The sequence below is a fragment of the Aegilops tauschii genome, chromosome 4 (genome assembly GCF_002575655.3).
Source record: "Aegilops tauschii subsp. strangulata cultivar AL8/78 chromosome 4, Aet v6.0, whole genome shotgun sequence".
In the NCBI taxonomy this organism is placed as follows: Eukaryota; Viridiplantae; Streptophyta; class Magnoliopsida; order Poales; family Poaceae; genus Aegilops; species Aegilops tauschii.
The window spans coordinates 353,299,548-353,311,987 of NC_053038.3; the positions used below are offsets into that span (position 1 = coordinate 353,299,548).

The 12,440-nt window shown below is 45.4% G+C and overlaps 1 protein-coding gene across 1 annotated transcript; it reads left to right on the forward strand.

Moving 5' to 3' along the window:
* The first annotated feature begins 3,348 nt into the window (after nt 1-3,348).
* Nucleotides 3,349-5,017, forward strand: LOC109780224 (uncharacterized). The gene has a single exon (XM_020338806.4). The coding sequence runs from the start codon at nt 3,453-3,455 to the stop codon at nt 4,842-4,844; it is 1,392 nt and encodes a 463-aa protein (XP_020194395.2). The 5' UTR covers nt 3,349-3,452; the 3' UTR covers nt 4,845-5,017.
* Nucleotides 5,018-12,440: the final 7,423 nt, after the last annotated feature.

The following is a 12,440-nucleotide window of genomic DNA, read 5'->3' on the forward strand; positions in this document are numbered from 1 at the left end:
AGTCCTTTTGGAATTTTTTTCAATTTGGAGTTATTTGGATTTTATTCAAATCATTTTTCTCCAAAATAAAATACATGAAAAATAGGGTAACATGATTTCCTACAATAGAAAATTGGAGATAAATAAATTTGAAATTATTTTTGTATTTTTAAAATGATTTTTATTGGATTTTAGTAGGGCAGTAGCACTCTTTGAATTATTTGAAATGGTGCAGATTTCATTTGACTCTAGAAAAATGTTCATCTCGTAGAAAATGTTTTTTTGAAAATTTTGATATATTATATGCCTATATAAAAATTTTATTTATTTTGTTTTATTTATGTTTGTTGTCTGGAAAATCTTTATAAAAAAAACTTTTCCGCTCTGGACCGACCGGACCGGGCCGGCCCAGTTTGCCAGGCTGTGGCCCGCCAGCCCATCCCGCTCGTCGCCGAGCTCTGTTCGGTCTCCCGAGCCAGCAAGAGGGCACCGCCGTCGCCGTGCTCCGCCCGGCCTCCCGCCGCCGCCTCCTTTGCCCCCTTCCCCACGCCACCACTCGCCCTCCTCTCCTATAAAGCCGGAGCCCCGGGACCCCGACCCCCTTTTCTCTTCTCCTCCCTACCCGCCGCACTTCGCCGCCGGAGTTGCGAGCTCCGGCGAGATCCGCCGCCGTTGCGCCTCGCTCCACCGCCGCCTACGCCTGACGCCACCAGCCCCTTCGGACTCGCCTCGCCGAGCCGCTCCTCCCCATCTACTTCGCCGGCGCCGCCGAGCCCTGGAGCCGCCGTCCCGTTCGAGCCGAGCCGCCGTCGCTGCCGTTTTCCTCGCCGTCGACGTCGTCAGCCACCGCGGTAACCACCACCTGCCCTCGTCCGTCCGATCTGGATCCAACGGTCCAGATCGAGGTGTTTTTTTTTCTCTGAAACGTTTTGTTTTATTTGATGGACGTTCGCTGGTTTAGCCTCTGTAGTGATCGGTTTTCATCGCGTAAGTTTCTGTAGCGAACGTTCGCTATTTAGTCTTTTTCTTTTATTTTAGTTTTTCGCCAGGGACCTATCTGTGATGATTTTATTTACAGTTTAGTCCCTGTTCTTCAAACGGTCACATCTTTTTGCCCGTTTATCCAAATCCAACGAAACCAACGCCCACTTCTTCTTTATGATCTCCTTTATCCAGTAATCCAACTCAAACATGTTTTTGAAATTTTAAAATTTGAATTAGACCAGATTTGAATTCAAACTTCGTTTGATCGTAACTTGAGTTTCATAACTCCGTTTTGGTTGATTCTTTTTGCACATCGAAGCTCTTGACCTAAACTTTCTGATAAGGCCAAATTCACATAATTTTGGTACTGTTAGAAATTGTTTTATGTGGCAAGAGTTATTTGCTTGGTTTTGATGTTTTCCGAATTGTTCTTCGTTCTTTCCGATCTTTTGAGTGATTGCTTATGTGTGGTTACCATTGCTTGCTTACGATAGATTGACCGGAGTGTGCCGAGTAGAGCTATCAAGAGTTATGAGTGCGAATGATCTTCATCAACATTGCAGGCAAGTTCACACTTTGATCATACTTTTCATTACCCAGTTTTATTGCATTACATCAATCCTCAAACAACTGCATGATTAGGAGCTAATTAATACGTGGGTTTTTGGGAAGTAGATGAGGTAGTACCTATTGTCATGTTTACTATCAAACCCTTGGGAGTTACTTCTACGTTTGCTTATATTGCTATGCTATGCTCGTAGACGTGGATTGGGTTTGAGTGAATTTTCCTTCACAGATGTGAGATTGTTAATTAATGGTTCAACTTAAGGTGGCTACTTAAATAAACATCTGGGTGGATTGAGGCACCTGGAGAACCCAGTGTTGCCTGTATTTTTGGATATCTCGGAGTACCCGTGTGATCATCCTATGGACCGCCACCCAGACTCAGGGATCATAAGATTATTCATGCTAGAAACTTCCGTGTGCAGCCACAAGCTATTATGGGCTCTAGCATAGTTGATTAAGTTGTGTGAGCTCTTGAAGAGGTAGACTAGCAGATGTAGGGGTTGTAGGTGGTACTGTCTACCCGGAGTAGAGAGTTAACACTTCTGAAAGACTGTGTCTCGGTCATCCGTTTCTCAAACACCCTGAAGTGCCAGAATCCCAACGGAGGAGATCGAGTCTTGTGGGGAAAAGTGCGCAAACCTCTGCAGAGTGTACAAACTAATCATGATTAGCCGTGTCCCCGGTTATGGACATCTTGAGTATCTAGTTCTTGGATTATCCCGTTGATCTCATCATGTTACTTTAATTAATTTTGTTGGGTTAATGATGATACTTAATTGGGATTGAGATGCTGTCAACCATCTCAATGTTTCACAACCACCATGATAGTTATATAAAATTTATTCCTTTGCAGTAGGGAAAAATTGGCTTTTCGCAAAAATATTATAACCATAGATATTTTTCACCAGCCATATATGCATGTAGTGATAGCCTTTGTTCATCATTTCTCTATGGTGTGAATTTGCTAGTACATTCAATGTACTGGCCCTTTGTGGCTGCAATGTCTCATGTTGCAGGAATCTTACGACGAGTAAGTGATACGTTAGGGTTACGGTTTCTACACTCAACTTTGCCGTTGGTGTTGATGGGAATCCACAACCTTGTTACTTCCGCTATTTGGATTGAGGTAATAGTATTTACGTTACTTTATACATGTGATTTACCTCTGTTATAAATCCTCGAGTACTGTGTGTGTCAGCATACCGATCCAGGGATGACACTTAAGCACAGAGACTTGATCCATTCGGGTCGGGTCGCTACAGGCACAAACCATCATGATCGACACAAATATATGGTTGTAATCATAAGGCTTCATACCCATGCTTATTTTTATTATAAGTGTTTCTAGTGTCAACTTGATTCCGATCCGGTCAAAAATTAGAATCCAATTCTCTTGCAAAAGGTTTTTAGAAACTCTTACTTAAAGAGCACCATCCTTCATGAATTCGACAACTCAGGGTTACCTATGAGAAAAAGGCAAAAAATCTTTCTACTCCCCCGTTTCTAAATATGGAGCAAAATGAATGAATCTACACTTTAAAATATATCTGTATATATTCGTATATAGTTCATATTGAAATCTCTAAGACAAACTTATATCTAGGAACGGACAATCACTTAAAGCCACTTCTCCACCGCACCTTTCTCCAGGGTCAGAACTTTAATTAATTCAAAAGGGCCGAATTATGATCGCAGTGTGATGATCCATAAACCCCACACGAGGCTCACTCTGTTTTGCTTAAGATATGGGAGGGGGGCAGAAAAGGAGGTATTCGTCCCCAACCCCTACACGTCTAATCACCGACGCCAAAGTGCGTTTGACTTTTTACCTAAAGTCCTAAACACACATGTTATGTTAGCATTAAACACACGCTTAATTTGGTCCCTGAATTAACAATGTCAAACGAAAGAAGCCAGAAGCCATGATACCCAAAAAGAAAACTTTGACTCCTACTCGTTCCCACGTCACTCTTTGCACGTCTCCACCACTTCATTTGTTCCCTCTCCATCGCACGCACGCCGCCGCACTTCCCTCCACGCTGCACATCCCGTCCTCCGCCTGCACGCCAATGGCGCCCTCGCCGCCAAGTGCGACATGCATTCACCGCCACCGTCCATTCTTCCGACTTCTAGTCCTCGTGCTCGCAGGAATCCGGCCCGCCTCGTCGCAGTTCATCTTCACGCCGCCGACGGCCGGCGCGACCTTCGCTTGGGCGTCAACCCCGCCCCCGCCCCCGCCGCCAGCTGCCGGGGGACTTGGCCGCGGGACCTTCAACGTTGCCACCTCGCTCCTCTTTGTGGGTGTAATCGTGGCCCTCTTCTTGGTCGGCTTCTTCTCTGCGTACCTCCGCCGCTGTGCGGACGCCGCCACGGGCGCGCGCCGAGGTGGGGCCACCGCGAACGCCAACGCAGCCGTCGCGGCCGCTGCGGCAGCCGCATTCTCGTCCGCGGTTAGCCGTAGCAGGAGGCGTCCCGGGCTCGACGTCGCTGCGATGGAAGCGCTGCCGGTGCTAACGTACGCGAGGGCGAGGGCGGTCAAGGCCGGCCGCGGGGCTCTGGAGTGCGCGGTGTGCCTCGCCGAGTTCGCCGACGACGGGGAGAAGCTCCGTCTCCTCCCCGGGTGCTGCCACGTCTTCCACGCGGCGTGCATCGACGTGTGGCTCGCGGCACACGTCACCTGCCCAGTGTGCCGAGCCGACTTGGCCGACCCGGCCGTCGCCGCGGCCGGCCACGTCCTAGCCGCTGACCTCGCTGCTCAGGTAGAAACGTCCAACGACACGGTGATCAACGTCGAGGCTTTGGATCCAGCACCAGTTGAAGATTCCACGTCTGATCAGCAGCAGGCAGAGACGGCGGAGGAGCGCGTGGATCGGTTCACGCTGCGGCTGCCGGAGAGGCTGAGGAGGGAGATCGAGGAGGCGAAGCGGCTCCGCAGAGCGATGAGCGCGGTGACCACCGCGGCAGCGGCAAGCACGTCAAGCGGGCGGTGGGTGCCGTCGGCGTTACGGACAATGTCGGCAGCGCGTCCTAGCGGTCGATGGTCGGCGTTGTTCCGCGCGTTGTCGGGACCGCACCGAAGTGAGCTGGGCGGCAGCAGCCGGAGGGTGGCGCCGCTGCAAACTCACGCCGCCAGCGATGACGCGGTGGAGGTGGTGGTGGTGCAGGATGACGCCGGGCAAGAGGAGAAGTACTATGCACACAGCCTCACGTTCGCCGGGTTCGTCATTGACGGTGACGTCGCAGCTGGCGACTGGAACCCGGAGGTCTTCCAGATCTCTTCTGCCGTCCCGGTGGCGGCGACGTCCCAGCGGTGAAGCGAAGGAAATACGTTTAGTTGATTTTTGTCTTTCTGTAGCATTGAAAGTAGTGGAGATCCCAGTGTTGTTCTGTTGAATGTGACCGGAACTGTACATTTTAGAGTTGTAGTTTGGTCGATTTCGAAGTTGATATCCGACTCTCTGTACATAAGTAAATATACATACTTTTTTTTTGCTAAGAAAATTGTGAATCAGTCTCGCCGTCCTAGCTACTTCATGCATCGTCATCACCAAGCTAACGATTACCTGAAATCCTTATAAGCATACAAGATCATAAAGCACAAGAAGTGCACAACGATAGCAGACCCATCTTGGAAATCAGCAGCAGCGCCAATATTCAGCGTTAGAGAAGTTCAGTCTTCCACAAGCCATGAGATGATGAGCAATTGATTGCCATGGAAGTGTTGTTTTTGGAGCTAATTTGCAGTTGACTTGATCTAGTCCATGAATAGATCCATTCCCCCTCATAGCAAGGCGAAAAAGAAGATCTTGCAAACTTGTAACCAAAGCAAAGCTTGTTCATACTTTGTGACTGAAATCGTGTGACGGTGGAGACAGAAAACAATACTGGTGCACATGCTGCATGATACCTGTGTGACTCTGAACAACTTGTCACAAGCAGATCTTAGTCAACGAAGCCACTTCATAGTTCAGAACTTGTTTGATTTGTTTAGGAATAATGGTGCACACTGGACAGCCACAGCTGTTGCACATCCACAGCTGTTGCACATCCACATTTCAAGCCTTGACATTCTATATAGCCCTATAAAAATTTGGTTAAATGACTCTAATAGCTGCGGAACCATAAATATCATATGCCACCTTCACAGGAGATCAATATATAATTTAAATGGTTTCAATTGAAGCAAAAACAAAGTTTTAACAATTGGTTATGACCTCAACATCTTGACTTGTTACTCCTATCAGTGTATTTTATTACAGGGAGAGAAGACCAAAATGCACTGGCATTTGGAGTATCTTATAACTACACAAGCACCTAGTTGTCAGATTTTCAAGAAAAAATGACAGTCTGTCGACGAAAAATTAAATTATCCTAGGATTGGCCTTTCAACGTCATATCAATGGACTCCTTTAAAACAACTCCAATAGCTCATGTACCCTTTTTTTTTTCAAGTTTACGAATAGTTAAGGCAAAAATAGCCCTCCAACAGCTTCCGTAGACTCTTGGATTTTTTTTACGGGATCCCGCATAATTGCCTCCTCTCATCACATTTACGGGAAGATGACATTTCTTTATAATTTGGGCGGAATGAAACCGCCTGAACTTTCACGCTCGGATACCCTCGCGCCGCCGCTGCCCCGCACTGTCGCTTCCACGCCGCCCTCGTCGACCACAGAAGCTCCACCCCACCGGTCGCCATGCCAAAATTGGTCGCCGTCGGCGAGCCCCGGCCTTCATAGCCTGCTTCCTCGTCTCCACCGCAACCACTCCGGCCTCTTGGACACGTCCAAGACGACGACCACATCCTCCTTCTACCTCCCTTGCGGCACCGTGCTCCGACACCGCCGCTGACATCGTTTTCGGCCAACCCCGGCAACACCCTCAACACCGTTTGACACAGCTTGTTGCAGGCGTCCGAACATATGCACCTGCACGACGGGGTATGGCCAGAGGCGAGCACATGTTCGTCGGTGGTGAGCCCATGTACCACGCGCGTGTGTCGCCGTTCTTTTTCCATTGGGTCATTGGCAGGTGGGCGCCAGCAATCAGATCATTGGATTAGGGGCCTAAAAATGATTTATGGGAAATAGGTCTACGGGAACTAAAAAAGTAGTTGTCATATAACTTTCCCTAAAACATATGGTCATCCCGTAAAACGACTTTTATTACAGAGGTATTGTAGTTGCTCTTAGGCCTAAGTACGAGCCAACACACCCGAGTAGAAGCATTGGAGATCAAGAAGAAAACTTTCCTTATCCTCCAACAAGGAACCTCGGGTCATGAAGAAAATAGTACACATATTTGATACCAATAATAGTATGACTCCTACCCCTATAGGCCCGATGAACTGATGTGGAGATCTCCATACCACTGCCATATAAAGGCAACCGGGATATAGTACAAGGGATCCACTTTTCACATGGGCTAGAGCCTCTATACCACTTAGAGACCTCAGCGCTTCCCACTGTGACCTGGGCCATCTCATAAGGGCCTAGACCCTCTCCCCCTACCTCCCCAATATTGTATTACTTTGTACTCTTCAACATAATAGAAATATAAAAAGTAGTGAGGGAAGTAGGCCCCCCCCCCCACATTAGGGCTTGAACTTTGGTAAAACCGTGTGTCCCCTTTTATTTGTTCTCTGTATCTACTAGTAACCTTGTGTGATGCACGCGTGACTACTGATCCATGCACTCACTCTAGTACCGATGTTAGGAACCGACAAAAAACACCTCTAATAGTTGGTGCCGACCGTGGCAATGTCATGATATTAGATCGGATCTATAACATCGTTCTCATCTTCGTATCGTCGGATCATGAACCGTTGAGAACAATAGCATCTCGCAAGGACAGCGAGAAGAAAATCCTGAGGACTCGATAGAGAAAGATGTATCCCAATGCTTTTTCGGACTGTTCACCTTCGCGCCCTTGAAACGCGAAGCAGGGTTGCCAATCATGTGAGACCCACTTATCTGATATTTTTCCATCAATTTTTTATCAGTTATATACATTTTATTTGTAAATTTAATACATAATTGTTATTTGTTGTTACTCTGATATTAGTATAGAACATCACAATTTTCTTCAAACCATCTCAATTTTTTACCACGGCATTTTGAGCTCATAACATGACACGATGCCATGTTTCGTGTTTTTCAGAGTTTATTTACATTTTCAAGAACTAGGAAAACAATAAACTCTATGTTTGAGGTTGAGCATTTGTCACAAAGTTATTTGAAATTCCTGTCCATTCCTTGCAAAAGGCATATACATGTGCACAAGACCCCAAACATGATTTTTTGGCCGATTTTTGTGTACTAATTCACGTACCTGTAGTTTATTTGAATTACTTCCATTAAATGCCATAAAAATCCACTAAATGACTTAAATATAGCAAATGAGCCCTAAAAATGCCAAATTTGAATATGAATGGTTCCATGATGTATGAATAGCGTAATTTTTTTCAAGGTGAGACAACGAAGGATGTGTCAACTTCTTCCAAACTTGATGAACTCCCTCTTGAAACTACGATCCTCGCCGCAGAGGGTTCGGTTTGTAAAGAGTGTACATCACAATTTTGCTACTGGGCGCAAAAGTTTCTGTTTTTCACAGAATCAAATTAACTATCAACCAAATCATCCCAAAGGCTTTACTTGGCACGAAAACTAATTAAAACACAAAAACACAATCATAACAGTGGCATAATTGTGTGAAAAAAACATAATTTGTAACTATTGGGTTGTTTCCAACAAGCTCTTTCTTTATAGCCATTAAGATAGGCTTGAGATTTTATCGATGCTCACATGAAAGACAAGAATTGAAGCAGAAAAGAGAGCATCATAATACTATGACAAACACATTTAAATCTAACATACTTCCTATGCATAAGCATTTTATAAGCAAACAAATTGTCAAGACAAGAAATATCTAGCATATGCAAGGGAGAAAAATAAAACATTGACAACCTCAACATAACAAGAGGTAATTTAGTAACATGAAATTTCTACAACCATACTTTCCTCTCTCATAATAATTACATGTAAGATCATAATAAAATTCAACAATATAGCTATCATACAAAATTTTCTCTTCATGATCCACATGCATACAAGATTTATAGTCATCCAAGATAGTGGGATTAACCTCAACTAAAGCATGACCTCTCCAAACCCACTTTTATCAAAAAATTCACAAGAGTGATAATTCTCCGAAGTAGTGGGATCATTATTACCTAAAGTTTATGCTCTTACAAACCCACCTTTAATAGTATTGCAAACATTCTTATCAATGACATATTCATTATGAAACTTAAATAAATTTTCAAGATCATAAGAAGCATCATAATTATCACCTCAATCATGATCATTGCAGTAAGTAGTGGACATAATAAAATTATCATCCCCAAGATTGTACCTTTGCATATTATTAGCGCAATTGACATTAATGGAAATTATAATAACATCATTGCAATCATGCTTTTCATTCAAGGAGCTATGATGTATCACTTTATAGATTTCTTCTTTCAACACTTCATCACAATTTTCAGATTCATGATTTTCAAGCAAAACTTCATAGAGATAATCAGGTGCACCCAACTCACTAGCAATTGGTTCAACATAATTAGATCTTTTGAAAAGATTAGCAACCGGATGAGGATCCATATGTCTTTACTTTTCCTTTCTATTTTTGCGTGTCCACATGAAGCCAATTAAAAGCAAGCAAACGAGCAAACAAAAAATATTTTGTTTTTTGTAAAAAATATAGAAGTGAGGGAGATGAAAATGAGAGGCAAAGGAAAATAAAAATAAGAGCAAGTAAATGCTAGTTTGTGCGAAGGTATTTGATAGGTTTTGATGATGTCTCCCTGACAACGGCGCCAAAAATTCTTCCTGCAACTTGTGAGCTGCGTTGGGATTTCCCCGAAGAGGAGAGGATGAAGCAGTACAGTAGAGATAAGTATTTCCCTCAGTTAAGAACCAAGATTATCAATCTAGTAGGAGAACCACACAAAACCTTGTTAGCAGCACATACACACACAAAAGCAAATACTTGCACCCAACGCAAACAAGGGGGTTGTCAATCCCCTCGGCGGTTATTTACAAGGATCAAATCACATAGTGGTAGATAGTTAAGATAAATTGCAAATAAAATAAAGGAAATAAAATTGCAGCAAGGTATTTTTGGATTTTATATATGATAAAAGTAGACCCGGGGGCATAGTTTTCACTAGAGGCTTCTCCCCTGAGCACCTAACATATGGTGGGTGAAAAAATTACCGTTAGGCAATTGATAGAAAAGTGCATAGTTATGATGATATTCAACGCAATGATCATGTATATAGGCATCACCTCTGAGACAAGTAGACCGAATACTGCCTGCATCTACTACTATTACTCCACCCATCGACCGCTATCCAGCATGCATCTAGGGTATTAAGCTATAAAAACGGAGTAACGCCTTAAGCAAGATGACATGATGTAGACAAAGTAAACCCAAGCAATATGAATAAATCCATATTTTTATCCTTAATGGAAAAAATACAAATACGTGTCATGTCCCTTTCTGTCACTGGGATTGAGCACCGCCAGATTGAACCCATCAGAAAGCACCTATCCCATTGCAAGAAAATCAATCTAGTTGGCAAAACTAAACGGATAGATCGGAGAGAAATACAATGCTATAATAATCATGCATAAAAGAATTCAGAGAAGACTCAAATAATATTCATGAATAATCTGATCATAAACCCACAATTCATCGGATCCCAACAAACACACAAGAAAAGAAGATTATATCGAATAGAACTCCAAGAATATCGAGGAGAACATTGTATTGAAGATTAAAGAGAGAGAAGAAGCCATCTAGCTACTAGCTATGGACCCGTAGGTCTATGGTAAACTGCTCACACATCATCGGAAGGCAGCAAGGATGATGTAGAAGCCCGTCGCGATCGATTTCTCCTCCGGCGGAGTGCCAGAAAAGGCCTCCATATGGGATCGTAGAAGAACAAAAACTTGTGGTGACAAAAAAAGTGTTTGGGGTGGCTCTCTGTTGGTTTCCCGATTTTAGAGAATTTATAGAGGTGGAATTAGGTCAGACGGAGCCACATGGGGCCCACAAGGCATCAGGGCACGCCCTGTTGCCTTGTAGTCTCCTCACTTCTCGTCTGGTCTCCTCCCGAAGCTTATAGGGTCTCTCTTGTCCAACAAAAAATTGTCAAAAAGTTTGATAGCATATGGACTCCGTTTGGTACTGATTTCCTGGAAAATCAAAAACAAGTAGAAAACAACAACTGGCACTTGACACTGGGTTAATAGGTTAGTCCCAGAAAATGATATAAAATGACATGTAATTGCATATAAAGCATCCAAGATTGATACTATAAACCGAGCATGCTTAACAAGTGTAGCTAGCAAACTGAACATGGGTCCTTATAGTGAGCTAATAAGACAAGCTACTCCTCATCGTCGGAGATATCGTTGATGATTGGCTCCTTGGACATGGAAGAGGGCGAGGCCTTCGCATCGTGGGTGCCCTTGTCGTAGTGGTGAGTTGCCTGAGCCGCTCTGGGCACCAACCTGCTGGCTCTCGAGTTGAGGTAAGCACGTGCACGCTGAGAAAACACCTCGTAGTCTTCATCGAAGGCACTGAGGGTGGCCTCAAGAAAACGCCACGAACTGTCGTTTAAAGCAGCCAACCGCGTCGCGGCATCGATGTGCGAGGCATCTACAGTGGCCTCAACGGCGAGGTGCTCCTCCAAGATCTGGGGGTTGGCACGAATGGCAGCCATCGCGACCTCATCCGCGCGTGCGGCCGCAATTTGCTTCTCCGCTTCTAAATGCTCCTTCAGCTCCTGGCTATACTACGTGCACCATGGCTTAGGGTGGCGCTTATTTGGTGGAGGGGTCGGTGATTTGGGTGGAAGGTGTCGTGCCGGCGGTCAGGGCATGTGGGATGTGGAAGGAGGAGGAGGATGGGGGTCGGGTGTGGATTACCTGCCTGGATAGACGAGGCCGAGCAGCGTGAAGGAGGGTCACCGGCGAGGAGGCGGCGCTGCAAGCAAGGAGTGAAGCTTTCAACTTGGAAAGGAAGGCAGAAACAGGGGAAATGTGGCTTTTGTCAAGGGGGAGGGGATGTAGATATTTCCGCGGAAGCCGAAAATTTTGAATCGGTTCAGCGAAAAAACTGGCGCGCAAAGTGTCATCAGACACGGTCCCTTATTCAGCACTGTGTACGATATGTGAACATCACAAACGATCCATATAGCTTAACCCGTGTGTGATGAGTTTGAACGTGAAAAACTTTGGTTCAAATTTCCCTGGTTACAATGTTCATCCATGTCATTGCGTAATTTGGGTACACAAAGGAGACTACAGCACACCCACACTTCTTAATCGAGCAATTTCAGCAATTAAACAGAGCTAGCTGACCTAAACATTACTCTAACAAATTAAAGACCGGCGCTCTTAATTAAACAAAACAAAGAGTACTTCTACGGTTGGTGCTCGTCGATATCCGCCGCCTCCTCCATGTCCAGCTCGCGCCCGACGAACTCCTGGGGAAGGGGCTCCATGGAATCCATCGCGCCATACTCGGCAAGCATCTCGCCATCCGCATCCGCCATATCTTTGGAATAGGCCGCCACGAGCTGGGCGTGGGCGCCCGCGTTCTGGGCTTGGGCGGGCTCCGTCGTGGCAAAGTATTCCGCGTAGGAACGGACGGCTGCTTGAACACTCTCGGCGATTGCCAACTCTTCGGCCGTGGGTTGCCCACCATTGTCGGAGAAGCTTCGTTCGATTTGTGCAGTGACCACCATGAGCTGGGCGTCGGTGGCCTCGACATGGTCGTGGGCAGCCTCCATCAGGGCTAAGGCCGCCGCTGCAGAACGGACAGCTGCTGTGGCGCTGTCG

What these genes read in the sequence shown, in the direction of transcription:
- LOC109780224 (XM_020338806.4), top strand. Translation starts at nt 3,453, where the DNA reads ATGATACCCAAAAAGAAAACTTTGACTCCTACTCGTTCCCACGTCACT.